At 46.1% G+C, this 27627-nt stretch overlaps 2 protein-coding genes across 3 annotated transcripts; one reads left to right on the top strand and one right to left on the bottom strand.

Moving 5' to 3' along the window:
- The first annotated feature begins 3392 nt into the window (after positions 1-3392).
- Positions 3393-7995, top strand: PPM1M (protein phosphatase, Mg2+/Mn2+ dependent 1M). Of its 2 annotated transcripts, XM_070455985.1 has the most exons (10): positions 3401-3702; positions 4334-4457; positions 4609-4863; positions 5329-5441; positions 5795-5879; positions 5973-6091; positions 6228-6291; positions 6520-6627; positions 6728-6876; positions 7200-7995. In XM_070455985.1, the coding sequence occupies exons 1-10, from the start codon at positions 3479-3481 to the stop codon at positions 7342-7344; spliced, it is 1386 nt and encodes a 461-aa protein (XP_070312086.1). In that variant the 5' UTR covers positions 3401-3478; the 3' UTR covers positions 7345-7995. The 2 variants fall into 2 exon arrangements, with proteins under 2 accessions (XP_070312087.1, XP_070312086.1); XM_070455986.1 differs by lacking the exon at positions 7200-7995 and having other exon boundaries at positions 3393-3702; positions 6715-6819.
- A 1879-nt stretch (positions 7996-9874) lies between these two features.
- WDR82 (WD repeat domain 82) lies at positions 9875-27593 on the bottom strand. Its single transcript, XM_020874196.2, has 9 exons — positions 27127-27593; positions 23042-23139; positions 20279-20345; positions 15896-15995; positions 15345-15461; positions 14951-15106; positions 14457-14526; positions 13732-13874; positions 9875-12741 (listed from the first exon to the last, which is right to left on the bottom strand). Exons 1-9 carry the CDS (start codon positions 27285-27287, stop codon positions 12712-12714), a joined length of 942 nt encoding a protein of 313 aa, XP_020729855.1. The 5' UTR covers positions 27288-27593; the 3' UTR covers positions 9875-12711.
- Positions 27594-27627: the final 34 nt, after the last annotated feature.

The raw sequence follows: 27627 nt of genomic DNA, 5'->3' as shown, positions 1-27627 counted from the left end.
TTCATAAAGTCTGCATGTTTGCAGAGACTGCAAAGAAGTCTCAAGGAACAAGGCAGTTCTTTAAGAACTGATGCAAAAAATAATAGTATTTTATATGAAAACTTCAGGTGCAGGATACAGTGTAGAGTATGCTGTCATTTGCATATATGTATCTCCAACTCTTTGTGACCCCATGGATTATAGCCCTCTGTCTATGGAATTCTCCAGGCAAGAATACTGGAGTGGGTTGCCATTCCCTTCACAGGGGATCTTCCTGACCTAGGGATCAAACCCAGGTCTCTTGCATTGCAGGCAGGTTCTTTACCATCTGAGCCACCATATAGATACACTTTTTTTAACCCATTCATTCATTGATGAACACAGGTATTTTTTTCATATCTTGGCTATTGTAAATAATGCTGCAACAAACATGGTGGGGCAGATATCTTTTTAAGGTAGTGATTTTGTTTTCTTCAGATAAATATCAAGAAGTAGAGTTGCTGGATCATACAGTGGCTCTATTTTTAATTTTTTTGAGGAACCACCATACTGTTTTCCATAGTGGCTGCACCAATTTAACCTTCCCACCAGCAGTACATGACAGTTCCCTTTTCTCCACATTCTTCCAGCACTCATTGTCCCTGGTCTTACATGGTTTTGTTTTGTCTTGCATGATCTTGCACAGAATACCCTTGACATCTCTGGAAGGATTCACTAGAAACTAGTACCATTGTTTGACTTCAGGGAAGGACACTGAGTCATAATGAAATATATTAAATATTTTAAATTAAATCTAAAATAAATCTTGTTAAAAACAGATATGGAATTCAACAAAAGCCATTTTCATTGTGAGTGAAAAAAATGCAGCCTAAAAATAGTTTTCCTTTCTCTAAGCTTGTTCCTTCCCCACCCTCCACCCCTCACAGGCTGGCTGAGTTAGCTGAGGAGAGGTCTCTGGCCAGAAGGAGGCAGGCTTGGGTTCATTCGAGCAGTTGGCAGAAGGGTGTCACTGGAAAGTGAGGAATTGCATATCCTTCAGGGAGGACTCAACCCAGAAACGAAGACAGACCCACCCCAAGGAACCTCACCTACAGCTTCAGACACTAGACACAGAAGAGCCTGCAGGCTTTTGAAGACAGAAAAAGGCAGATACAGGCCATTCCAAAGTCCAGGGAGTGACGGGGCACTGGATTTCAGCAGGAGTAACAGGCAAAAAACAATGAACAGAGCAGTCAGAAAGAATTCTGGACCGAAATATTAAATAAAAAGCAAAGGCAGGGACTCCCCTTCTCTGATGGTCCAGTGGTTAAGACTCCATGCTCCCAATGCAGGGGGCCCAGATTGCAAGGAAGACCCCACATGTACAACTAAGACCTGGCACAGCCAAACACATTAAAAAAAAAAAAAAAAGAAAGAAAAAGCAAAGACAGAATACAAGCTCTTCAGACTTAAAAAGGACCCAGAAAATGACCAGAATCCAGTCAACCTTTCTTAGACATACCTACCACTTTGCTGAAGCATCAGGCTTGGGATTCAGACAAGAGCGGAGGCACCCAGGAGCCTCCGGAGCCATAGGAGCCTGGGGTAGCACTGGATGAACACTCAGGCCCCCTTGGAACTGGGAGGATGGGACTGCCATCGGACTCTACCTGGTTCTGAAAACTCAAAATAGTTAAGATGGCAACAGACCACCTGTGACTCCTGGCTGCCAGGAGCTTCTCTGAATACACCTAAGAGAACAGGATCTTCATCCACCCGGGCAGTCCAAGATGGTAAGTGTGGGGAATAGACTGTGTTTGCATTGTTGCCTCTGGTTTTAGACTTTAAAAGCCTCTGAGCCATTGGCTGATGGGATGAGGAGGTCACCCCACTGATAGAATTGGGTTTGCCCCACTGTGGGTCACTGGTGCATTTTGTCCCAATGACAGGTTATAGCTCAGGTGTCCTTTGGAAAGCCTTCTCTTTGTTCCCTTACCCTTTGAAGGCTGATTCAAGCACCATCCACCAGGACTTCCCCATCACTACAGGTGAGCAGCTCATTTCCATTAGTGCTCTTCTCTTGCTTGGGGTCTGACACACAACGTGGGGTCAGTAAATTAGCTCCTAGGCTAATTTAGCTTGGGAGTAAATTAGCTTCCAGGCTAGCTGGAACTGGGTTACTTGAGGGACAGCTTGCTGGGCACAGCTTCCCTGCCCCAGGAACCATACTCCGTGGGTGGGGGGAACTCCCAGTGGGGCAGGGCTGGCCTCCAGGAGGAAGTAAGGACCAGTGAGCAAGTGCTGGGTTTAGGCATGGAAGCAAAGGTAGGGACTGCTCCTGTAGCGCCCCCCCTCCCCCCGCCCCTGCCCCAGGGCCCTGGGTTGTGGGGCCTCAGGGGCTTTGAGTGGTCAGGCCTGTCTTCCCAGAGGAGGAAAGGGGAAGAGAAATCCCCCGTGGGGGTTCTGAGTCAGCTGCACTGTCATAGTGGAAACAGCACAACTTTGGGTGTCAGGACACTTCCCCTCTGTGGGCCTCAAGAGTCCTTGTTATGAGATGGAAATAACAGTCCTGCATAGAAAGTTGGGCTTCAGTGGCAGAGGGTGCAAAAGCACTGTGTTAACATGCAGGTGTGAAGGGGGACACAGCCGGCAGACCCCGTGGTGGTAGGCAGCCAGGAGTTAAGAGGCTTACAGCATCTTGCCCCCAGCCCAGATGAAAGTCTTTTTTTCACTTCCCTTAGTCACAAGTCTGAACTCTGACTAGTTGGTCTTTTGGGGACCAAGGATTCTGTTTGCCCATCAGTCACTTAACATTCTAGTGAGGTCCCTGCTGTCTGTCTAGAGAGGACATCTTGATTGGAGGCACAGGGTTTACAAGACTTGGCCTTGAGGGTGGGAGTGGACGCTCAGGATAAGGAAGGCCAGGGTGACCACCAAGCCCCGTCTGAAAGTGGAGGGTGCCAGGCCAAGTGGATGAGGCACGCAGGTCACCTGAGGGAACACTGTGCTCTGAGCCTCTTACTCAATGTGTCAGAGGTGTGACACCTCCAAGTACATCTTGTTCCCATCTTGCCCTTGCATAAGGTTCCGGGCTAGCAAGAAGAGGCCTGAGTCTCTGCCATGGACACTGATCCAGCCTGGAGGCCCCGGACCCCTCCAGCCTCCCTGGGCAGGGAGGAGGCACTTTCCCTTTCAGAGGCTCGGGCCCCACACGGGTGGGTGAACGTCGGCCTGCTCAGGTTCCTGGGTGAGCGGAGGCCAGCCTCTCTGTCTCTGCAGGCTCAGTATTCCTGCCTGTAAAGTGGGGTTGATAACATCACTGGCTTGTCGGTAGGTTTGATGGCACCAGGCCGCGCACAGGCTCCCTTCCGGGCGACCGGGAGGTTGGGGTTTGGGGGCGTCGCCGCGCAGCCGGCTCCGCCCCGCCCCTGGCCCGCTTCCTCCTCCCGGGACCAGCGGGCGGTGCCGTCGGCCCAGCCTCCCGCCCGGCGCCCCGCGGGCAGCCCCCGGCCAACGCGCTATGTCAGCCGACTGGTTCCGGCGCCGCTTCCTGCCGAGGGGCCCGCTCCCCGCGCCGCGGCCACCCAGGCCCCGCGCCAGCCCCGTGCCCTACCGGCGGCCCCGCTTCCTGCGCGGCTCGGGCTCCAGCTCCGGCCCCGCCGACGCCTCGCGCCGCCCGGACGCCCGGCCCGTGCGCAGCCCGGTGCGGGGCCGCTCGCTGCCCTGGAACGCAGGCTACGCCGAGTGAGTGCCTGGCCCCAAACGGGTCCCCGCCCGAACCTCCCCTCTCCCCGCGAGTCTTAGCCTGAGGCCGCGTCCCCCACCCCGTGATCCCGCCCGGGGTCCCGTGCTGACGACGGAGAAAACAGGCTCATCTGAGTGAAGGATCCCGCGCCCCCTACCTTGTGGATAACTCCCTCCGGTCCCTCCCACATCCCCCTCAGGTCGGGAAGGACATGTCCCCTCAGCCCAAAAGCCTACCCCCTCAGGCTTCCAAAAGAGGTAGGGTCACTGGGCAGAGGTCCAGCGTTCTGGGCTTTGGAGAGTCCTCCCACTCCTCACACACACACATCTCACCCTGGGTTATGGCTGAGATAGGGCAGCCGATAGGCACCTCCCCAGGCAGCCTTGCCCTTACCTCCCAGCCCAGGACAGCAGGTAAGCTCCAGAAGGGCTGAGTCCTGAGTTTTGCCTTTGCTGTGAGATCACTGAACAGTTTGCAAACTACCAGCATTTGTTTGTCCAGGTGTGTGTTAGGGACAGCACGGTGGCTATTGCTCCAGAGGGAGGGCTCCCTTCTTTTTCAACTGTTCTCTGTGCCCATGGGGGCAGAGGTATGTCCCTAAAAGCGTCACTGATCATGTCCTGGCCTTAGAATCATCAATGCAGAGAAATCTGAGTTCAATGAGGATCAGGCGGCCTGTGGGAAGCTGTGCATCCGGAGATGTGAGTTTGGGGTTGAAGAGGACCAGGAATGGCTGACCTTGTGCTCAGAGGAGGTGAGTGCAGCTGAGCCTGAGTCCCTCTTATAGTCTGGGGCCAAGACTGGGGTCAGGACTGCAGACTGAGGTTCTTGCCCTAGTGCCCCACTTTCGGCCAGGGGACAACTAGGGAAGCCAAGCAGAGCCTGATGCCAAGCCCTTCCTGTAGTTCCTGACAGGTCATTACTGGGCACTGTTTGATGGGCATGGCGGTCCAGCTGCAGCTATCCTGGCTGCCAACACTCTGCACTCCTGCCTGCGCCGGCAGCTGGAGGCTGTGGTAGAGGGCATGGTGGCCACTCAGCCCCCCATGCACCTCAGCGGCCGCTGCATCTGCCCCAGTGACCCCCAGTTCGTGGAGGAAAAGGGCATTAGAACAGAAGACTTGGTGATCGGGGCTCTGGAGAGTGCCTTTCAGGAGTGTGTGAGTGTGACCTTTGGCTGGGGGAGGGAAGGTTTTACCCCCAGGGACCTGAGGGACTCTGGGGTGGGTGGGGGAGTAGTGTCCCTGCACTTAATGGTGATCACCCTGGATCTTCGGATTGAGAGGATAAAATTGGGTTAGGTTGTTATTAAGCAGTCATCATAACCTCGTATTTCTCCAGCACCTCCTATTAATATGTGCTAGGTGCTTTTACCTGTATTATCTCATTACACATCCTTTTAGGTCCCTGGTTTCTCTTCCTCACTGTTTAGAATATGACTTTCATTCCTCCCCAGGGATATATTTAGATCACCTGACCACAGGGATCCTGGAGTCATAGCTAGACTTTGGGCAGGGACTGCCATGCTTGCTGGTGGGGAAGTGCACTGGGGGTGGGGGGGCGGCTGGGGACAGTGGCAGGGTGGCAGTACAAGCAGCAGCTGACACAGCCTTGGTTTGCCCCAGGATGAGGTGATCGGGCGAGAGCTGGAGGCCTCAGGCCAGGTGGGTGGGTGCACAGCCCTGGTGGCTATGTCTCTGAAGGGAAAGCTGTATGTGGCCAATGCTGGGGACAGCAGGTGAGTGAGCCCTGGAGGGTGGGCGAGGTGGGGCAAGCAGATGGGCAGTAGAGGTGGGGGGACAGTGAAAGGGGACTGGAAGTGGAGAGACAGAAATGAGAAAGATTGGCTGAGTTGTTTGTGTATTGGGCACGTGTCAGATGCCAGAGGGGGCCGGGACCTCAGGGACCAGGTCAGACAGCTGGGGCTTTACCCTGCCGGACTTAGGCAGTCATGGAGGGGCTTTGAGCAAGGGATTGGCATGGGCACAACTGGCCCCTGGTGGTTGGAGGAGGGGCCAGCAGGAGGGAGGCCATGGGTAAGGATGGAGGCTGCTCCACAGACCTCTCCGTCTCCTCTGAAACTACATCCAGGGCCATCCTGGTGCGTAGGGATGAGGTACGGCCCCTGAGCTCCGAGTTCACCCCAGAAACTGAGCGGCAGCGGATTCAGCAGCTGGTAGGTGCCCTTAGTGGAGGGAGGGTGTGGATGGAGCCCCAGCTCCTGGGCCACCAGAGGAAGCCTAATCTGAGCAAGGCTTCCCTATCCCAGGCCTTCATCTACCCTGAGCTTCTGGCTGGTGAGTTCACCCGACTGGAGTTCCCTCGGCGACTGAAGGGGGATGACCTGGGGCAGAAGGTCTTGTTCAGGGATCACCACATGAGTGGCTGGTGAGTGAGGTGGGGTTGGGGACACTGTGGGGAGAGCCCTGGGGTCCAGGCTCAGCTGGGTGGCCTGGGGCAGTCCCCTTCTATGGGACAAGGTGGGCCTGTTGGCCTGGGTTGATGCTGGGTCTGCTCCTGGTAGGAGCTACAAGTGTGTGGAGAAGTCGGATCTCAAGTACCCACTGATTCATGGACAGGGTAGGCAGGTCAGTGAATGGCCACTCCAAGAATCCCTCTTGAATCGCCCCCTGTAGAGGCGGGAGCTCCTTTGTCCCTCGTGGGGGGTCTTGGTTGAGGTCCTAGGGGCTGCTCCAAGGTCACAGGATGTTTCTCCCTCAGCCCAGGCACCCATGGGTCACAGTCCACCTCTGTGTGCTTTACGTGTACATTTTCTGGGGCTGTTTGCTATCACCTGACACCTCCATTATCTCCAGGCTCGGCTACTGGGAACCCTGGCTGTCTCCCGGGGTCTAGGAGACCATCAACTCAGAGTCCTGGACACAAATATTCAGCTCAAGCCCTTCTTGCTATCTGTCCCACAGGTGAGGGGGCCACAGCACTTCCATCTGCCCAGAAAGGCAGACAATGCAAGGTTGGCGGGAGCTAGGAAGGGAGTGGTGAGACCTCAGACTTACCTTGCAGGTGACTGTGCTCAATATGGACCAACTGGAGCCCCAGGAGGAGGATGTGGTTGTCATGGCAACTGATGGGCTCTGGGATGTCCTGTCCAATGAGCAAGTGGCACGGCTGGTGCGGCACTTCCTCCCTGGCAACCGAGAGGACCCACACAGGTACTGTAGTTGCTGGGGATCTGCCTGGACCTGGGTTAGTACCAGCAGCAACATTAAGAAGTACCGAGAGGACAACACTGCAGAGGAGTCCGGCTAAGAACAGTTGGCCAGGACTGGAGCTACCTCAGGTTTCCCGGGGGTGACTGTGGGTCCCCAAATTCTCTGGGTCATACTCACATGGTACAATCTGTGGCCTTCCCAGGCCCCACAGTCAGACTGCACTGCTTGAGTTCTCCAGTGTCCAGCACTGTGAGTTCTCCCTGAGGGCTGGCCTTGCCTCTTTGATCTGGCCCCAAAGTACATCTGCAGGATGGTCCCCACAGGTTCTCGGAGCTCGCCAAGATGCTGATACGCAGCACACAGGGGACGGATGACAGTCCCATACAGGAAGGGCAGGTGTCCTACGACGACGTCTCTGTGTTCGTGATTCCCTTGCACCACCAGGGCCAGGGGCACAGTAGCCACTGAGGATTCAGACACCGCATCCCAGAACCACCAAGGGGCCAGGTGCGATATGGATATCCCTCCACCATGGTCGACAGCAGGTCTGCCTGCCCCAGTCCCAGACTAAGCCCTGACCCCAGCCCATTTCAAGGTGCACATTTCTACAAGGCAGTCAGAGCTGGAAAAACGTAGGGGGTCCCCCAGGCCACCCCCCCTCCCCCCGTTGCCAGGCAAAGAACGCTACTGTCAATAACGTCCTGCAGAGTCACCTTACATTAGGAATCCATGCAAGGCTCCTCAGAGAGGATCCTAAACAGCCCCAATACATTATTCCCAAATGGGGACAGCTGGACTAAGTGCATTGGCCAAGGATGCCAGAAAGGGCAGACAGCCTGTGGTTGGATCCAGGTCTCTAATGCATGAATGTCACTGAGATCCTACTCTGCTCTCCTCTGCTGGAAGAGAGGCACGGGTCCAGGGGCTATAGTTGAGGGAGAAACTAAGTGGCAGAAGGAGCCCCAGAGGTGGCTGAGTGGTGAATGGTGTCATCACTGCTCCTGACTCTTAACTGAGTCTCCTGACTGCTCCTCACTGGCCCCAGCCAGAAACTGATGCCTCAATAATGTCCTTTTGTTGCTTCCATCACCTCCCTATTAAATGTTTATGTGCAGAGAACCCTTGTGAATTGTCAATTGCTGTATAGCTTGGCATTATATAGTACACTTTTGCTTTTTCTCATTCTTCTAAAAAAAAAAAAAAAAATCAGTCTTAGCCTTAGCTCCACCTTACAAATTTCCCTATAGTCAGCACTGTGTCTTCTCTGCAGCCTCCCTAGTTCCCAGCTTGGGATGAGCCCCAGTGAGAGAACTACTGCCCAGGAGAAGGGAGGGTCCCCACTGCTGGCTGTGAGTTCTGGGCTTGAGGTACCACAGGGAATGCTTTTGGGTTTTTTAAAAATGCAAATTGTAATAGTTTTAGTATAAAGCTTACAGCAAATTTAGAATAAAGCTAGACTTACTGACTGGAGACAAGTCAGTTGGGGCTCGAGAGCTTGCTGTTTGATGAGTAGTTTAGTTCTTCGGCTTCCTCACAAGACCTCTTTTTATCATCCAGCACTGGCCAAGGCTCAAATGCTTAGTATTTGTTGAATTTCATAACCTCAGCCTTATCTTAACTCTTCCCTCATCTACTCTTACTTTAGTTTACAATTGAGATTAATTCTTACCAGGCAACTCACCGCCTTAAACTGCAGCCAGAAAGGCCAAGGACCACTAAGCCCCAATATGATGGTGAAACTTGTTTATTTAACACACTGGGGAGGCTCCCAGACCTTCTTTCCTGCCCATTAACTCATTTTAGACTGCATTTCCTACATGTTCCCCAAGGAAAAGATAGGATAAACTATGAAATTACTCACTTTTTACAGTCATATTCTATAGCCCCGACACTCCTGGGCCTACCTCTGTCCATAGCTGGGTCATGACCAACTGTGGTTGGCCCCAGAAGCTCTGGGCAGCCCCTCCAGGACTCTAGTGAGGCATCTGGCAAGGACAAGTGTGCCCTACCGCCCTGCAGTTTTACTTCCTATTTCTTCATTAGTTGCCACCCCCCTCCACCCCTGCCCCCAGCAAAGCTTTGTAAGCGGTACCCTGTGCCTGCCAAGCCACTACCCACGTCAGCTACTGAGCCAGCTCGCCCACACTCTGCTTTGCTTCTCACATCACGAGGCTGAAGCCCAGAAGTGGGCACTCTCAACTGCAAACAAGCCAGACCGAGGGGAGTGACCACTGCAAGGGCAGCCATGCTCACCTGCGTGTTCATGTCTCTCAGCAGAGCCAAACACTGCAGTGGCCCTCCTCCCTGAGCAGTCATGTTGACAGCCTGTGCGTGGCCTGCCCCTTTCAAGTTGGGACGCTCCCTCTGCTGCCCTCCAGAGCCTTTGATCAACCTCTAATGACCAGGGGCAAAGTGGCAGGCCCATGGTATTGCAGCTGAGGATGCCAAGCTACTAGTGAGCTACCAATTCACTGGCCAGGCAGTGGGTTACCAAGGAACAGGCCAGGCCTTCTACCAGAATTTTAGTTCCACTATACTTGCCCCCCAACAAGCTAGGGCCTAGCAGGATGAACCTTATTCCAGCTAGAGGTTGCCAATCTGATCAAGGGTTGAGGTTAACAGTGGGGATGAAAGGCAGCTTGAGGTATACACCAGATACAGCCTTTGAGGATCTCAAGGCTGGCTCAGGCCTGCCTTTTCTGGGTCACTCATTTCTGGCCCTACTGCTGCTATTAGAATGGGGGACTGAGGGACCCAGACTGCTCTGCATTCAGACCTGGATTTGGGGTTCCTCCCACCAGCCCACAGGCCTGTTACCAGAGGCAGTCCCAGCAAGTCCAATAACCTGTCCACAACATTGCGGTGAGTCTCAGTATGAGCCAGGAGGACTGACAGGGGACAACCCACCCCCATGCCCTCCAACTCTAAGAACAAGGCAAATAGTGCTATGAAAACTCAATGGAAGAGGCTGCAGCCATAAAACTCTGTTTAAGACAGATAACATGGAAAAAAAGTTTATATGTTAAGTACAAAAAGGACATAAAATTGTATATACAGTAGAATAACAACTATGTAAACACACCAAAAATCTATATGCACAGAAATGTCTAGAGGAACACTTAACACCAAAAGATTAGCAGTGGTAACATTTGGGTGGTAAACTGATTCTTTTTAAAATTCCCAGATTTTTCTTAATAAGCATTAATTATGACTGCAAGTTATGTTTTTTCCCCTAAAAAAACAAAAAATACCCCACTAGCTGGTGGTTGAGCAGTGCAGTGTCACTGTCACATATAAATCAGTGGCTTTGGCCCTGACTCTTGAGAGCCTGGTGTGCCCCCCACCCCCAGGAGAACTTAAGCACCTCGGCTCCCACTGAAGGTGCCTTAGCAGCCCTGGTGCTCCTCAGCGTCTCTGACCCACAGACACTCCTCCCTTAATTCTGCCTTACTTCCACCACCGCATCATCTTCGGCCACTTCCAGCTGCATCTTTCCCTTTCCTTCCCAACTCAGGAGCTGGCTCTGCAACCGCAGGTCCCCATCAACAGAAGCAGCGCAATGCATATTTTCAAAGGACCTGCTGCCTCTGCTTCGGACACACAGGAACTCAATACAAATCATTTTCCTGCAGATAGACAAGTCATGTGTGGTGGCTGCTCTGGGTACAGATAATGTCACTTATGCAGGCCTTCTTGTTAACCTACAGTTCCAAGTACTCTCTCTGAACAGTTACTCTTACCATGAATCTTCTACCCTGGAAAGCCAGAGGTGGGCAGTTAATCGTTCAGATCACTTGGTTTCTAAAAGTCTCTCCACTCTGAGAATGCAGAGCTTTATAAAGAGTGTAGCACTGCAGAAACTGTAGATTCCAGTCTATGTCTGGCAAAGATGTATGCCCCTTGCCCTTAAATTTGAGGAACAAACCAAAAAGTAACTGCTAAAAAAGCAAAAGAAAACAAAACAGTAAATGCTAGCAATTCGCAGCCTATTCCTGCTGCTGAATGGTGAGAGTAATGGCTTGCTTTCCCCACCAGCGGGCAGGTACTCTTGGGCAAGTCAAACATAACCTTGTTGGGCCTGTTTCTGGGTCTGCAGGGAATGTGTTACTTGCTTATATGTTTGGGAACTTGGTGAAATAATATGCCACTTGTCCTGCTCTTAAGAAGGCCATGCAGGGGAAAAGGTAATGAGCTATCTGCAGCTCATCTCAACCCCGATCAGGAATCCTCCCCAAGACAAGGCAAGGAAAAGAAGCAAGAAAGCAGACATACCAGGTAAACAGGAGTGACCTGTAATTGGCAAAGAAGCCTCAGACAAGCTGAAAATGCTCTGGTTCCAGCATCCTGTCCCCAAATGCTAGAAGCCAGACACAAAAGGCATGCAAAAGTGACTGTCACACACATATAGGCGCAGACAGAGCATCACTGGGCAAAAAAGGGGCTAATACTGCAGAGAAGGCCCCAAAGTGCGACTTGAGGAACACAAGGCAGTCATTCCAAGACCCTCACTTAGCTGCCATGGGGACAGCAAACACACAAAAGCTTTGCTTTTGTTTAGTCTCCCGAAGGGAAAAAGGTAATAGGGAAGACTCACTAACACTTGTGGCAAACACTATTAGCAAGGATGCAGTCTTTCTCTGGGGGCATGGGACTCCATCTCCTTCAGCTGAACTCTTTGATACTTTTAAAATATATATATATATATATATATATATATGTGCACACACACATATATGTATATATGTATGCACACACACGATATATTTAAATGAAGGTGTACACACACTGTGCTAAAATACAAACAACAGAATCCCAAGTCATATATAAAAAGGCTAAATATAACATATAACACAGGCCTAGGCCAGCCCCGTGTTGGGAGCTGGGGAAGGGGTAGGATCATCTGGAGACTATGTACACAACTTGTGGTGGGCAGGGAAGGCATCAGTGTAAACAACTCGGACTCACTCCACAATACTGGCCCACAGGAACGTGTGATGGAGCTCATGTACAAAAACAGACGCCCACCTTGCTTTCATACACAATCAAACTTGGCAGGCACCCAGAAGGACCGTGGGTTTGTCTTGATGACAGGACCACACCAAGCTGCTGCTAGACCTCCCAGCCCTAGGAATTCACCTGCTACCACTCCTCCCTCCCTTTCAGGCTCTTGACCCTTTGCCCACCCAGAGCCTGAGGCATGGTCAGGTCACCCACCTTCACATGACTAACTTGCAAGACTTCTGGAAAGCAAGGTCCTTCTGTATCTGTCCCTTTCTGACCCTAAAATACATGGAGACTTACTTCTGTAAATGTTTGGCACCTAAGTAATGCAACGGTTGTGGAGAATGCCACAATAACACAGGGAGACCCAGTAACAAGACATGCAGGGGGAGGGCAAGGGGCACTAAGCTGCCCTAGCATCTCAAAATCAGAACTGTGGCTTCCCATGCATTTGTGGGGGGGGGAGAAGGGATGTGCAGAATGAACAACTTCACCGACTCCTCAGCAGCAAATACATTCAAAACTGAAGGCGTCTCGAGGGCCCCACTATACCCTCATCACAAGTCTGGTCACTCCTCTGGAGGAGCTCGGTGCAGTGACAGCTGGCAAGTCTGAGTCCCGATTGAGTCGGCCACACCAAGAGTCCTTTTGAAGAAGTTCGGCAAAGTAACTTTTTTCTTTTGAGCAGATGTACAGCACATTCTTGGGAAGGCCATGTGGAAGGATGCTCTCCAGCCCAGTCAAATGATCCAATCCCACTATTATCTTAGTCCCCTCTGAGTTTTTCCTACTTGCCACCCTCGCTGTACCGAAAACAGCCAAGCACCGTGCAGGTCAGTCATCAATGGTGGGCAACCAGAAGGCCTGGATGAAAGAAGAACACGAGTCAACTCTAAGAAACCAAGCTTCTCTCCTCATTGCTGAAGGGTTTTCTTACCCCTCCCCCACCATCAAGGTGCCCAACCCTAAAGTTGAAGCAGCTATGGCTGATGGCCCTCCCTCCTGACCAACTGACTGGCAATCTATAAACAGAGAAACACTCCCCAGTCTATGTGAAAGTAAGCTAGTTCTTTTTCCCTCCAACAAGTTCCACCACAGAGGTCCAGTGTTTTGTTTTTTTTTTAAAAAAGTTCTCTCCAGGAGGTGGTATCTGGCTTCACTGTTAACCTACAAGTGACCTTAGGCAGCTCTCATTCAGGAGCTGTAAATAACAAGAGGTTGGACTGGACTGCTCTGCTTCTTTTTTTGACAGTTTTCTTAGTTAAAAAGAAAAAGAGACAGGGCAATGTATTCTGAGTAGGCGAGTAATGAAATGCCTCATGCCCCAAATACCTAGACAGGTTTAGGAGATGCCAAGAGGAAACAGGTGGCTGAGATTCACTGATACTTTGTTTTGTTCATGTTGTCCAGGAAGAGACAGGGGCCTGGAGAAAATTCTAAGTGGTGAGCTGTGATTAACTAAGAATTTCTGATGAACTCAGCATAATCTGAGAGGAATGGAAAAACTGAAAGTTTGCAGCCACAAAAGGCTGGCTCAAAGAGTTTTAAGAAACCAAAAAACTATGAGGCATAGCTCCAGGTAGTCTGGATATAAAACCAGGAGCCAGAGCTGACCTAAGATCTCCCAGGACCTCAGAGGTGATCCCAGATCATGGAAAGAAAAGTAGAAGTGAAAGGTCAGCCCAATCACAGATCAGATAACAGAAGTGAAATAGGGAGGCCACGAGCTGAGAAACATGAACTTGGGTGCTTGTAACTGTGCCTATTTAAAACAACTCACTGTGCTCGCTGAAGGACCCCCACCCCAAATGAAAAGGGCCCCTACGTGAAGGACATCTCCCGTTGTTCACATACCATGTTAGAACAAGCGCTGGCAAAGGTCATGAACTTGGGGTTGAACTGCAAACAGGTAATGGGGCCTGTGTGTTTGCCATCCAATACAGCTACTTTTATACCACTCTCTCCATTCCAGACATGGATCTTGCCATCCTCTGAACCTGAAGAGAATGATTAAGGCATGTAACAACAGCTCAAGGCACACTACAAAGACAAGTGGCAAACAGATACGGACTGACATCTTGAAAGCGGCCAACCCTCAGGACCCAGCCACCAGCAGAAATGGAGAGGGAGTAAAGGCAGATAAGAAAAGACACTTTAGGAACTGATCTAGACTCTATTCTCAGGCAAGTCATTTCCCCTCTAACTTCAGTCTTCTCATTTAAAAAGGGGGCTTAAAAAAGGGGGGGGGGCTAAATACGATCACCCTACAAACATCTATACTAAGGTGACTCAACATAAGGTTACAACAGGAAGCCAGTACTATTAGCAAGACAGTGATTGTAGGGCTTAACTCTATGCTGGTCCAGGAGAAGACCATCATTAACGCCCATTCCCAGTAAAGAAATGCAAAGTCAGGACAGTTTAAAGACACAATACTTTTGACATAATGTGCTACACAGAAATCTGAAAATTTCTATCAAGAGGATAATAAATGGTATCTTAGTTAGTTATAACCAGCAAAAATAACATAATGCACAGTATCAAAGAAATAACCCCCAAAGGGGATAAAGAAAGCTTACCAATCATAATAAACTGGGAGTCTGGAGTAAATGAGGCCTCCAATGTGACAGCCTTGCTGTTAGCATAACCCTAAAAAATAAAAGCAAAACAATACTCGTTACGGTGCCATTAACAAAAAAGTAATTGCCTACAAACACTGACTCCACATACACATCTTCTTTTCTGTGAAATACTCTCTCCTTCTCCATGCACAGTGCTACCAAGGTTCCAAACTTGGCTACCACCCTTCACAATTAATTCACTCCCAACTGCATGTTCAAGGGGGCTAGAAAATGTTTATAGTCAGGAATTATTATATATCTAAACACCTAACTTGAGCCACTGGGTGAGAAGTAAATGTATCAGAATCCAAGAGAAATAATGTCATGAGCAGGAAGAAAATGCTAGTCCATGCCTTTAACCAAGGACAACTGCTGGTCTCCATCAACTAGCAAACATAATTCTCAGAAGGGATGGGAGAAAAAAAAAAAAAGCTCAAAAGTTGTCAGCTCACCCCAAACGTATGCATCACCACTCCCTTGAATGCATCGATCAGACGGATGAAGCTGCCATTGGTGGAGATGAGGATGAGCTTGCCATCATTGCTGAACTTGAGTCCTGTCCACTCACAAGTCCGATCATACTGCATCTTAAATGTTGCAAATGGCCCCTGCAAAAGATAAAGACGGCAGCCTCAGGCCCAAGGCACATCAATCATTCCTTCTGCCAGAGCCAAATCTCATTCTATCCCTTTAGATTCCTTTGGGACTAGGGAAAGCAGAGGATTAAGTACTGCTCTTATGCTTTCTAAGATCTACCACATACCTCCTCTAGTGTAGAAAAAGGCTCTTAAACGTCCATCTCACCCTTCAAAACTTCCACAGTATCAAGACAGTTCAAAGATTTACCTTATCAAAAGAACGAAGATCATATAATTTGACCATTTCAGAATTGACACCTGCAGCAAAAATTAATCCTTCTGGATCAAAAGAACAAACAGGCTTGCCCTGTAGATGCATGAGACCCTAAGAAAAAAGAAAATTTTTTAAAAAGTTAATGAACCCAGGATTCTACCAAAAACAAACGTAAAACTAACTAAAATGAAGTTTTAAAAAAATAGGTCTCCATGCAATTCATTTCAGATCAACTCTAACTGTACAATTTTATAGACACTGAATTCAGATAAAAACAAATCTCTGAAATCTAAAACCTATAGTTCAGAGTCTCCAGGAAAACTGCCTTTAAAACACTAAGGCATGGATCATAATAAATATGCACTGGATTAAGACATTAACTCAATCATCAGTCACCTACCAGGAAAAGAAAAGATTTTCTCCATAATTTAAAGACTCTGGGATCCCAGAAAGGAAATACTGCTTTCCCTCTTCTGTGAGAGAGAGCACTGATGATAGTGCTTACCACAGAAAACACTTAAAGTGTAACTGTGAGGCAACATTACCTGGCAGTTAGGAGAGCGGAGATCCCAGAGCCGAATGGTCTTATCAAGAGACCCAGAAATGAAAGTGTCATCCACAGGTGACATGGACAAGGCCACCACCCTGCAATGCATCAAGATAAATAGTAGTTGAAGCAAAATATCTGCAAAAATTGTAATATGAACTCTAAACCACTTGACCTGCCTACCTATATATATGTTCTCCTAAAAATGTTATTTTAAGAAACAGGCATACACAAGCAATCTGGAATAATCAAAGGCAATTAGTATAATTTAAAAAGCAACTTAAAACTACAACATAAAAATATATGATTCCAATGCAAATCAAATCATGAGATACCACTTCACACCCACTAGCAAAGTGAAAATCAAAGAGATAACAAGTGTGGGTGAGGATGTGGAGAAATTGGAATCCTGATACACTGCTGGTAAGAATGTAAAATGGTAGAGTTGCTTTGAGAAAGTTCTACACTTTCTCAAAAAGGTAAACATTCTGTTGCTAGGTATATACACAAGAAACAGGAAAACAGGTCAAAAAAGAAAAAAATCCCCACGCATCTGTGTTCATAATAGCATAATTCATGATTACTAAAAAGTGGAAACAACTCAAAGGTCTATCATCTAATAAATGGATAAACAAAATGTGTTATCACCACATAGGAATATTATTTGGCAATAAAAAGAAATGAAATCACTTATTCATATTAAATATGCATGAAAGTAAAAGAGGTCAGACAGAAAGTAGATCAGTTGCTTCCAGGGGCTAGAAGACAGGAAATGGGGAGTGTTAATGGATACAGGGTTTCTATCTGGGGTGATGAATGTGTTCTGGAATTATACAGTGATTATGGTTGTCCAACTCTGTGAATATATTAAAAACCACTAAACTGTACACTTTAAAAGCATGATTTTGTGGTACTGAACTATATCTCAATTTATGTGGGTCCAATAGGTCTGACAATCTATGTTTCTAACATGTTCCTAGGGTTTGGTGAGGCTGATAGTTTGAGCACCATACCTAGAGAGCCACAGGCCTGTGCTAACAGCCTATGCTGTTTCTGATATGGGTCCCCTTTTATGATTATACTGTTAAGAATCACTCACTGTAAAATATTTCTTCCAAGGCCTCATCTGGGCTCTTTCCCCTCTGCTCATGTTCTTGCTCTGCCATGCTCTGCACTGACGATACCAACCATGTCCCCAGCATTTGGGGCCAGCCTATGGAGGACAGCATGTGACTCTGCTTTACCTGCTTCTTGGAGCATGCCAGAGCCCTAACCAGGGGTTCCTTGAGGAAGCCCTTGTGAAAATGGACACTCAGATGGTGCTTCCTTCTGGGTGTTATGGAAGAGCAGCTCCACATTCTGACTTGGCTAAAAAACACTTCATAGACAGAAGAGTGGGTGTCATAGCTGAAGATTACAGAGGAAATGGTGGTGGTGTACTGTTTCATTTTGACAAAGAAAAATCTGAAGTTAAAAGATAAGGTGATCAAGTCATATAACTCATTTGTGAATGGATTTTTTAACTGTAGAAATAGAGGAAGTTCAAATTTTAGATGACACTGAAAGGGGTTCAGGAGGTTTTGGTTCCATGAGAAAGAATTAAAATGTGTGCCACGAACAGAAAATGAGAAAATGTACTTTCCCCGCCCCGCCCCCAAATCTTCCAGCATAACAAAATTAACATTTGCACTAGATCATCAACTTAAAAATTTAAAAGATACTATAAGCCAAAATTTCCTGGGAATGCTGAGGCGGTAATAAAACAGTGTGAGGAGAATGCATATGGACATGTAATTTTATGTCCCAGTATTCAGGTCAGAAGCTCAGAGGAAGTCTACCTTGGCAAATGGCTCTGCTAAGAGGTACAGGGAATGCAAGGAGGAACAAGATTTCCACTCTAAGAAAGCTTAACTGTCTAGCCCAGACAATTCCGAGAGAGGGTCAGAGAAGGCTTTCTGGAAGCAGCTGTGCCTGTGCTGAACAGGGTTTCAATGGGAGTGGTTTTTCTGGAAGATGCCAGATAGGAGAAGGCATGAAGCAGTTCAGGAAGCAGCATAAGAGTTCACCTCAACTGGAGTGGCAGGAGATAACACTGGGAAAATGGGTCAGACAGAGAGAAAAGAACTGACTCCAGGGTTTTTTGAGGGAGGCTGTGAAGTGGTTAGAATTGTTAAAAAAAAAACAAACAAAAAACAGAGTGTAGAAGCAGGATAGTGAGTGGTGGGGGGATTAGGATTTGACAGTAATTTACCTGAGCAAGGACAGAAGCAAAGGAGTAAGTATGGAGGAAAGTGACACATGAGGTTAAACCTAAGTAGTATCAATAGGCTTTAACAGCTCACTGAATGTGAAGGCAAGGAAAAAGCAGTGAACAGACAACAGAGGCTTTGAGTCGGGAGAACTAGAAGAGACAGATGGAAAAAACATAAGGCAGACAGAGGAACTGGCCCAAGGAATTTAACGAGGGATGGAGTATCAGATCTGTCAGAGACATCTGCAGAGATGTGTATAAAACCTGTAGGTGTGAAGTCCAGTCTGAAAATCATAGGCTGAAAATACTGATTTGGGAAGCCATCTAAGGTGAATGAAATCAGTGATGGAGGTAGCTGAGAAAATACCAAGAAGAAAAAAAAGCTAGGGTAGAAACTTGCTTACTTCAGAGTTAAAGGAGAAAGAGAGGCCAAGAATATCAAGAACAGAACCAAGATGGAAAGCCAAAGGGGAAAAAAAAAGTTTTACTGAGAGCCTGAGTGCCAAAACAAGCCCCAGGCAGTGTATTTTACCTGGAGGCAGCAGGGAAAGGGGAGTAAACAGCTTGGCTTGGATGAGAGAATTAAACAGTGAATGAATGTGAAGAGGTAGAGATGGGAATATGCAGATTCTTCTTCTATGTCTGACAGTGAAAAGTGGGTGATATTCTCAACAAAAAAATTCAAGGTAAGGAAGCCTGTAGGCAGTAAAGGAGATGGAAGAAAGTAGAGACGGGTTGCTTTTCTCAAGGAAAAAAAAAACTACTTCTTTCTCAGGGAATGGTTTCTAAGGAAGAAAGGAATTTAGGTGGAAAAGACAGAAGTTGAAAAGAACTCATTTTGGATGGCCTTAACTTTCTCACAAAAGGAAGGACAAAGTTATCTATTAAGAATCAGGAGGTCAAGAAACTGGGCAAGTGGTAAGACCGGACAGTTTCAAACAACTGCCACCAACTCTCAATTATAGACAATGTGTCTGTGAACATTAATTTAACAAACAAAAACATCTACTAGTCCCAAGCCATTCTTTGTCTGAACTACATAGTAACCAACAATTGCCACCTTTTATGTTCAGCTTCCCTGGTGGCTCAGATGGTAAAGCATCTGCCTACAATGTGGGAGACCTGGGTTCAAACCCTGGGTCAGGATGATCTCCTGGAGAAGGAAATGGTAACCCAATCCAGTATTCTTGCCTGGACAATCCCATGGATGGAGGAGCCTGGTAGGCTATAGTCCACGGGGTCGCAAACAGTCAGACAGGACTGAGCGACTTCACTTTCACTTTCATGTTCAGCAACAAAGAAAATGCCCAGCCCAATCAGAAGTGTCACTGTAAACAGGGTGCTCTCTGCCCACCTCTTATCAGGGCTGAACCGCTCAATGTTGGATTACTGTACATTTGCAAAGAAAAGTACCAGTGATTAAAATAGCATCCAAGGGAAATTGTGTATAACATTCAACCCAAACTTGAAAAACTGGAGGAAATATACTAGGAGAATTGGGATAAGAGACAGAGAGAAACAACCTGCATTATGAAACTGAATAAGGAAACAAGTTTCTTAACTTTCAAAAAGTAACAAAGGACAATTTTATTTATTAATTGTGCATTCTCATGAAGATCTTCATATGGAACATGTTTATGTAAAGGAGGGGCATGCTGAAATGGGGGCCACCTATACAGGAAGCCTCAGACATGTAAACTGTCCTTTCATTAAGGGATGTCTGATATTTGAGATCTCTAAATGCCAAATGCAATTTTTACTATATAGGTTTCCACTGAATATCCTTAGTCCACATTTTTCCTATTAATGTTCTAACTGAGGTTTCAGTTTATCCATGAAGTCCTACCCCTGCCTCTACAACCTTGATTAATCTAGAGCTGACTGTTTAGGAAGGGTTAACAAGAGGAGATTTAAGAGATATGCCAAGCACTAATTCATTTCAATGTATAACAAAAACTACTGTAATGATGTAATTAGCCTCCAACTAATAAAAATAAATGGAAAAAAAAAAAAAAAAAAGAGATATGCCAAGCAGCAGTGAGAAACTAGCTTCATTTCACTAATAAAATCTCTCCACTCAGTTTATTCTCTGGATAATCTATTTACTTTTTTTTAACACCTGTGTCTTACCTTTTGCTATGTCCAGGAAAGTACCTGATATATTTGTTGTCATGCAATGACAGGTAACGAATAGTATCTGAAAGAAGACAAATATCCTATTATTTTTAAATAATAACTTACTTTGCATTTTCATCTTGAAATGACAAGGTAAAAGAATTCATTGTTCTCCATAATTCAAGCAAAGTCTGAATGAACAATAGTGAATAACTCCTTTCCACAGCACTAGAGATTTCACATAACTCAAAAGCAGAGTTCTCGAGCTGAAAGCATACAGAGCTATGTTTAAAAATCATTGTTGTTACCAATCTTTGGCTTCTGCATAGTTACAATGAAATTTATCCCACAAATATGCCCCACCACCCCCCAAAAAACAACAGTTTTAGTACCCACAGAATGCAAATGTTAAAGAAAAACATATGGCTACTGACAAAACAGGCTCAAAGTACTAAACAGCCATACTGAGTTGTGGATCAGGCTGGACTCTGGCATATTTTTCTCCAGCATTCTCCAACAGCATGTCAACCCAACCTTCACCTCATCTGAATGTAAACTGAATACACAATTTACATTAAAATTAAATAAAATGGAAAGAGAAGTAAAGTTCTACTCCTTTTCTAATTAACCAACTATAATGGTCCTTTATACAGATAAATGAGTTAGAAAGTAGCCAAAAGAAATGAGAAAATTTAGATTAAAAAGACTGCAAGATATTTAAAAATCAAAGTCATGAACTATACCAAGTCACAGTTCACAGCAGTGAGATTTTTACAGTATCAAAGAAAGGAATTATCACAGAGATCTGTGCTTGGAGAAAATAAGAAAAATACTCTTAAAAACCAAATCACTCCTTCTGAAAAAGTAAAACAAAATACGATGGTGCTGGGAAGGGAATGAAGTTCCATGAAGAATAGAACTGTAAAGTACCATGCTTCTGACAAGACTAGGAATAAGAAACAATTGTTGAAAAATGTAATAGGCAATAGGGCCAAAATACAGAAAAGGAAAGCACAGAAAGAGCATTCTGGAGGTAAACAGTATACAGGAATAGAGAGGCTGAGAGCACAAATTCTTTCCACTCGTTCACAGGGGTACTAATAACAGGGAATTTAACCTGGGAGAGGGAAAAAGGCACAAAACTAAACATAGTTTCCCTGAAAACATCTTCAAAGTTCTTGAATGACAACTGTAAAGTATTCCTGACTGTTCTACTGCGAGGAACTCCTCACCAGCCCTGAGCAGAAGAGACCCCTTCCCCATTACCTGGTCTCCCAGAGGTGGGCAGGGCGCCGCCATCGTCTCCGCCCCACTCGGTAGCCGGCGCACTGTTCCCGGCAAGGCAGTGGCCTGTACAGTTATCTCCTGTACCGGGTGGTATCATAGACCCTCAAACTGTACAAACTACTACCTCAGCCTGGAATCAGGCAAAAGGATACGAAGCGTTGCAGCAACTCCTCAGGATGTGCTCGAAACAGGAAAGGCAACGTCCTCACAGCAGAGGCCTAGCAGCAAAGCTGCAAGTGCTACACGTTTGCCTCATCTTGCACCATATTTGGAGAATTCTCATTTAATCACCCAGAAAAACACCCCAACAGGAGAAACACCATTCATTCAGATGATCACAGAGATATATTTCCTCAAAATCCTGTTTTATATTCTTGTCCAAAAGTATCAATTGCACTGCTTACTTAGAAAACCACCTCTGAAATAAAGGCATGAAAAGTACAAACAATATACTTACTAAAAATCAAATACAGAAGTCTCATTAAAAAAAAAGAAACAAAAAACTTTTACCCATCTGCTCTGAGATAGGCATAACCAAAACAGCAGTCTAAGCAACCCCTGTTGAATGACATTAGAAAAATCTTACTGCTAAAAATGAAACAATCAATAAGTCAGTGAGATTAAAAAAAAAAAAAACCAGTCCTAACATGAAAGTGTTATACCTCAATTCCAAGATGACCTGTCAACTGAGAATGACCTATCACAGAGGAAAAGCAGTAAAAACAAAGATCCTTTATTAGAGAAAGAAATCACAAGTTTAAATTCTAAAAATAACTATTATTCGTCAAAGACATTAACTTTATTTAAAGAAGAAAGTGAGTCCAGTGGTTAAGACTGGAGTAGCAGTGGTTAAGACTCTGCACTGCCAATGCAGGGTACACAGGTTTGATTCCTGATGAAGGAACCAAGATCCCACATGTTGCACACATGGTATGGCCAAAAACTTTAAATAAATAAATGGAAAAGGGGATAAAATTCAGATCAAAAATGTCCCTGTAATCAAAGAAAACTAAGGTCAGTATATTGTCCTTTGTGACACAGACCATCAATAGTATGGACAATACAAAAACTCTTCTAAGGTCTACCAAACTACCATACCTGAAAGTATCTGTGAAAACTTCTCAAATCTGTATTATTTTGAACAGGAAGGCAGCACTGTTTTAACACTTGCTGTGTGTCAAGTGTTCTTTCCTTTTATTTCTTCTAAAAGTCTTCAAGTTTCAAGAAGCACAAACTGTAAATACAATTTGTAGCTTCCTATTTCCACTCCCCACCCTAAACTAGAAAACTTCCTTACTCAGTTTCAAGTCCTTCAAAAGTACTCATGGCTTACTTCCAGCATCTCTTCAGTCATAATGATGTTAGCACAGCAAACATCACAGGAAAATTTAAAATAACTATAATCAAACATAAGTGGTCACAAAGGTTCCATAAACCTTACCTAACAAAGGTAATCATGACCATTAACTTGCTAAAAAGAAGCTTGCTTACCGTCTATTTTGTTAGAGCTGTAAACGACTGTATTTGCTGCATGAGTGTATCTGATGAGATCCACGCCGTATTTCTTACTGTACAGGGTTCTCTTTGGTCTGCGGAGGAAATGGACAGATAAAAAAACCATCAAAATCTTCCAACACCAAAATCGAAAATCGTCATGTAAAGAGAAGCACTTGAATGATGTGGGAAAGGTGAAGATTCTTGGTAAGTCCTAACACTGAAAAGAAACAGAATTTCTTCCAAAAAGGGAGGAAATAAACAGAATCAATCAAGTGCAACAGTCTGAACCAAATGCTAAAGTTAGGAAGTAGAAGTAAATCTGAGGGCTCAAATCGGCCTTTACTACAGTGTTCACAAGTAAGCTCTGAGTACACACAAAACAATCCATAACTTACAAGAAAGAGGGAAATGGGAATATGTCACACCAGTGAGGCCAGAACTTAAGCCATTCACTTGGAAAGACGCTTTCTTCAAGAAATGATTTATCAAAACTGAAACCAGGTGCAAAACTGCCTTTCCTAATATAACCTAATATTTCCATCCTCTCTATCTTATAGTTCCAAAGCACATATTGAGCCTTTTACAAGACTAACCCTAACTCTCTGTATCAAAACTAGTCATTAGTCCTCTTCTCTCTACTTAAATGTAAAATCACTTATTTCTAAGCTGGAGGTTATCAGTCTATTTGTTGAAATTCCTTAAACGTTTTCTTCTTCTACAGAATCTTAAAGATCAAGCTGAAACTGAACTCATCAAAATATTTTGTCTAAAACTTCATAATATTCTACACTTATGTACAGGAGGATTTCATAAATCCTATACTACTGTTTACCAAGAATTTATGGAAAAGTAGTTCACCCTCTCAATGTAAAAACCTCTTGAAACCTAGATGCTAAACAATCAGATGACTCAGGGAGCTTTAAGAAGTCAAATTGCACTTTCAATTTTTCTGACGTAAAGGGCTTCCCTACATTAAACCTATTTACAAACAAGATTTCTCACTCCAAAAGCACTAAATTTTCCCATTCTCATCATCTCCCAAAAGATGAGTTAATAAAAAAGATCAGTTTGAATGCTACCTTGTGGAGTCCACCATCCTGGGTTCTGCCATGTAGTTACTGTGTGTTAACCAGTGAATGAGAGAGAGAATGAGGGAGTGAACGTGCATGTGAACATGTGCTTACTCTCAAGACAGTTGACTTTGCGTCTACCAATGGAAAGTGAAGCTGACCTACCTCAGTATTGAGCCTACAATAATGAAGACAGCCTGAAGAACCAATGTTAAAGGGTATGGTCTAAGGGAAATATTCAGTTTCAATTACATATGGCCTATTTGTCTCAAATATATCAATAATATTAACCTAAGGTTTTGTGCTTAACATAATCTTTTACCTCATATCATTTTCTAGTTTGAAAGCTAGATTCGAATGCATCCTGAATTTCAGAGGACTATGCACATTTTTTCACAAATATTGTGGTAAGTTTCTTTGCACAAACTATGATTCTGGTGATTAGGTAAGAACAAACAATATTAAATCCTTCTCTCTGAATAATTCACATCACCTACCACAAGTAATATCCTTCGTATGCTTTCATACTAAACAAACAAACAAAAATCATTTGGGACTTCCCTGGCAGCAGTGGGTAAGGCTGTGCATTTCCAATGCAGGGATCGAGGGTTTGAACCCTGGTAGGGGAACTAAGATCCTACAGGTCTTGTGGTGCACCTCCCCCCTCCCCCAAATCACTCAGTGGATGAACTCCATTATAAAGAAAGTTTCAATGAACAGTAAACACAGAAAATATTAAGCACAAAGAATTTTGTTTTAGCTATTTTCAAACTCCCAACATTAGTACCATCTAATACAGATACTGTGCTTTCCAAGGAAATCTTACTTTTCTTCCAATGTTGGTTTGACATACACTAGTGGCAAATTTTTTTATTCACGTTACCACTTAGGATCATGAACTCCTTGAGGCTAGAGAAGAGATCTGACCAATGTCACATACCTAGTCACAAAGCCAAACTAGAACCCAGTCTATCAGATCACTCTCTTATCACAGATCACCATGAAACAAGGTCACAATTCATATGAGCATATTTTAAAGAATGTGCTGTATACTACTGTGTCAATATTACATTCTCTAATTTGGATAACTGTACTCTGGTTACATAAGAAAACATCCTTGTGCTTAGGATTAGGATATCCATGTTGAAGTGTTTAGGATAAAGGGGCTTGATACCTCTGTATCACTATCTAATGGTTCAGGGAAAAAATGCACATATATATATATCTGTATATACATACACATATGTATATATACATATATGTATGTAAATATAAACATTTACATAGAGATGACAAAGAAAACAGAGCAAACTGTAACTAACTATTGGATCCTGGGAGTTCTTGGAAACAATGGTATAACTTTCTGCAACCTTGTAATCATGTAAAAATTCTACATGAATGAATGAACTGAATTATGTTATAAAATGAACATTTTACTTATAACAAGGACTTCCAGTCAATGTCATTTCTACCAAGGGGTGGAAATTATGCCATATTTGGAGACAAACTTTGAAGAAATGCTTTCACAATTTTCATTTTCTTTGAATGAAGATACACACCTCCATCCTCAAGTTCCAGGGAGAGGTTCTAATCTGTGCACAAGCACTAAGCATTTCAAGCAAGTCAGCTTCAAATTTCTTCTAGCTTTAGGACCCCACAACCTCTATCTCCACCCTAGCTTTATACAAAACTCTATTCCACGTTAATGCAAGTGGCCAGACTTGGAGAGAATTGAATAACATTGATTCACATCACCACTCAGCATTGGTCCAGCTAACAATTCTCTTCCCCCAGGACCACCACTATAGGCCACTCTCCCACATACTGCAGGCAGATCCAAAGACAGTTACATAATACATTTCCACAGCCCAAGTAGGAAAAAATTGGGGAGAACAAGAGTTCAGACCATTACCTCAGATAACCAAATTCACAAATGAAGAGACAAGTTCTGAAAGAAAGTTTGTAGAAGACATCAGTTTAAACAAAACAGACAAAAGGGATGGCTGGAGAACGTAAAGAAAAACCCAAGGATTCAAAAAGGAGCTCACAATTTAGCAGGGACATGGAGAAAGCAAGTCTGGGGCAGAGCTGAGGCAAAGAGAAAAATGGGGGGAATTGGCAAAATGCTGTGCTTTTGAGATTCTGCAGAGATACGGATGTGTTGGGTTTCCAGAGGACTTGGGACAACCTAGAAATGTCATGATCAGACTTAGAATTGTGCTAAGCCCTAATGGACTGTATGGTGTAATTTTAAAAAAAAGTTTAAGAAGAGACACGAAATTGTTATACGATATTTTCTTTGTTCTATTAGGAGGTTCACATTCAGGTCGGGATAGGACGGCCAGGTTCGTCCCTGTCTGGCAAAAAGGAAAAGTTTCATATGCTGTTAAAAAGTTAACTATAAACGTAGGAACCGGGGCTGAGGGAGTAAGAGAATGATTTGCAACAGAAAGGAAAAGACAAGGGGCCCAAAGAGGCACAACAAATAAATCCTGACAGGTAACAACTGCAACCCACGCGGCCTTCCGGCAGAAACACGGCGGGAAGCTGAGGGGCAAGGGACCGGCGATGGGCCAGGACTGAATCGAGGTCACCGAGCAGAGAGCAGAGCGAGCTGCCTCTGCTGAATGAGGCTCCGCGGTTCTGCAAGGAGGCCACAGACGACGGGCACCGAGGACTAGCGGAAAAGCTACCAGCTGGGGCCGCGGTGGGCGGACCCGGCGTTTAAAGGTCAAGGTCAAGGTGGGATTTGCCCAGAGATGGAAAAGCGCTCTGAAAGGAGACCGAAGGCAGACAAAACAAAATCATCATTATTGTTATCGCTATCGTTATTACGAAAAAAACGGTCTCCCAGACGGCTTCGGAGGGGACGCGGCCCTGGCAGGAGCGTGTGCAAAACAGGCCGCGGGACCGGACCCGGGCAGAGAGCGGGCCGCGGGGCGAGCGCAGGGCCACGACGCGGAGGGCGGGAGGGACTCAGACCCGGCCCAAGGCCGCCGCCGCACTCACTTGCCCTCCTGGCAGTCATAGAGCACGATGGAGTCGTCGTCGCTGCTCGAGATGACCGTCTCGCCGTTGGGGCTGAAGTCGAAGCAGTTGATCTTATCAGAGTTTTCGCGGAACACCTTGGCGACGCGGAAGCTTCGCAGCACGCTGTCGGTCAGCTTCATGGCGGCGGCTGCCTGAGGCGGCGGCGGCGGCGGCGCAGGGCCGGGGCGGGGCCCGGCGAACGGGCGGGCTGCCGAGGGGCCGACCGGGGCGGGGCGGGGGCCGCGCCGGCGGCGGGCGGGAGAGCGGCCGACAGTCGGGACGCCTCCTCCTCTTTCTCCTCCTGCTTAAGCAACACTCTTCTGTCCGGACTGTGTCGTTCCACCTCACGGTCGCCTCAGGGCCAACCGGCGCGACGCCGGTTCATTGTGTCCGCCATCTTGGGACGACAGGCAGAAGCCGAAGGCGAGAACCCTCACCGCGGTGTCAGCCGGGAAAAGGGGCGGGGCGGGAACGGCGGCG

Source organism: Odocoileus virginianus, chromosome 26 (genome assembly GCF_023699985.2).
Source record: "Odocoileus virginianus isolate 20LAN1187 ecotype Illinois chromosome 26, Ovbor_1.2, whole genome shotgun sequence".
Taxonomy (NCBI): Eukaryota; Metazoa; Chordata; class Mammalia; order Artiodactyla; family Cervidae; genus Odocoileus; species Odocoileus virginianus.
This window is presented reverse-complemented; position numbering and strand designations above follow the sequence as displayed.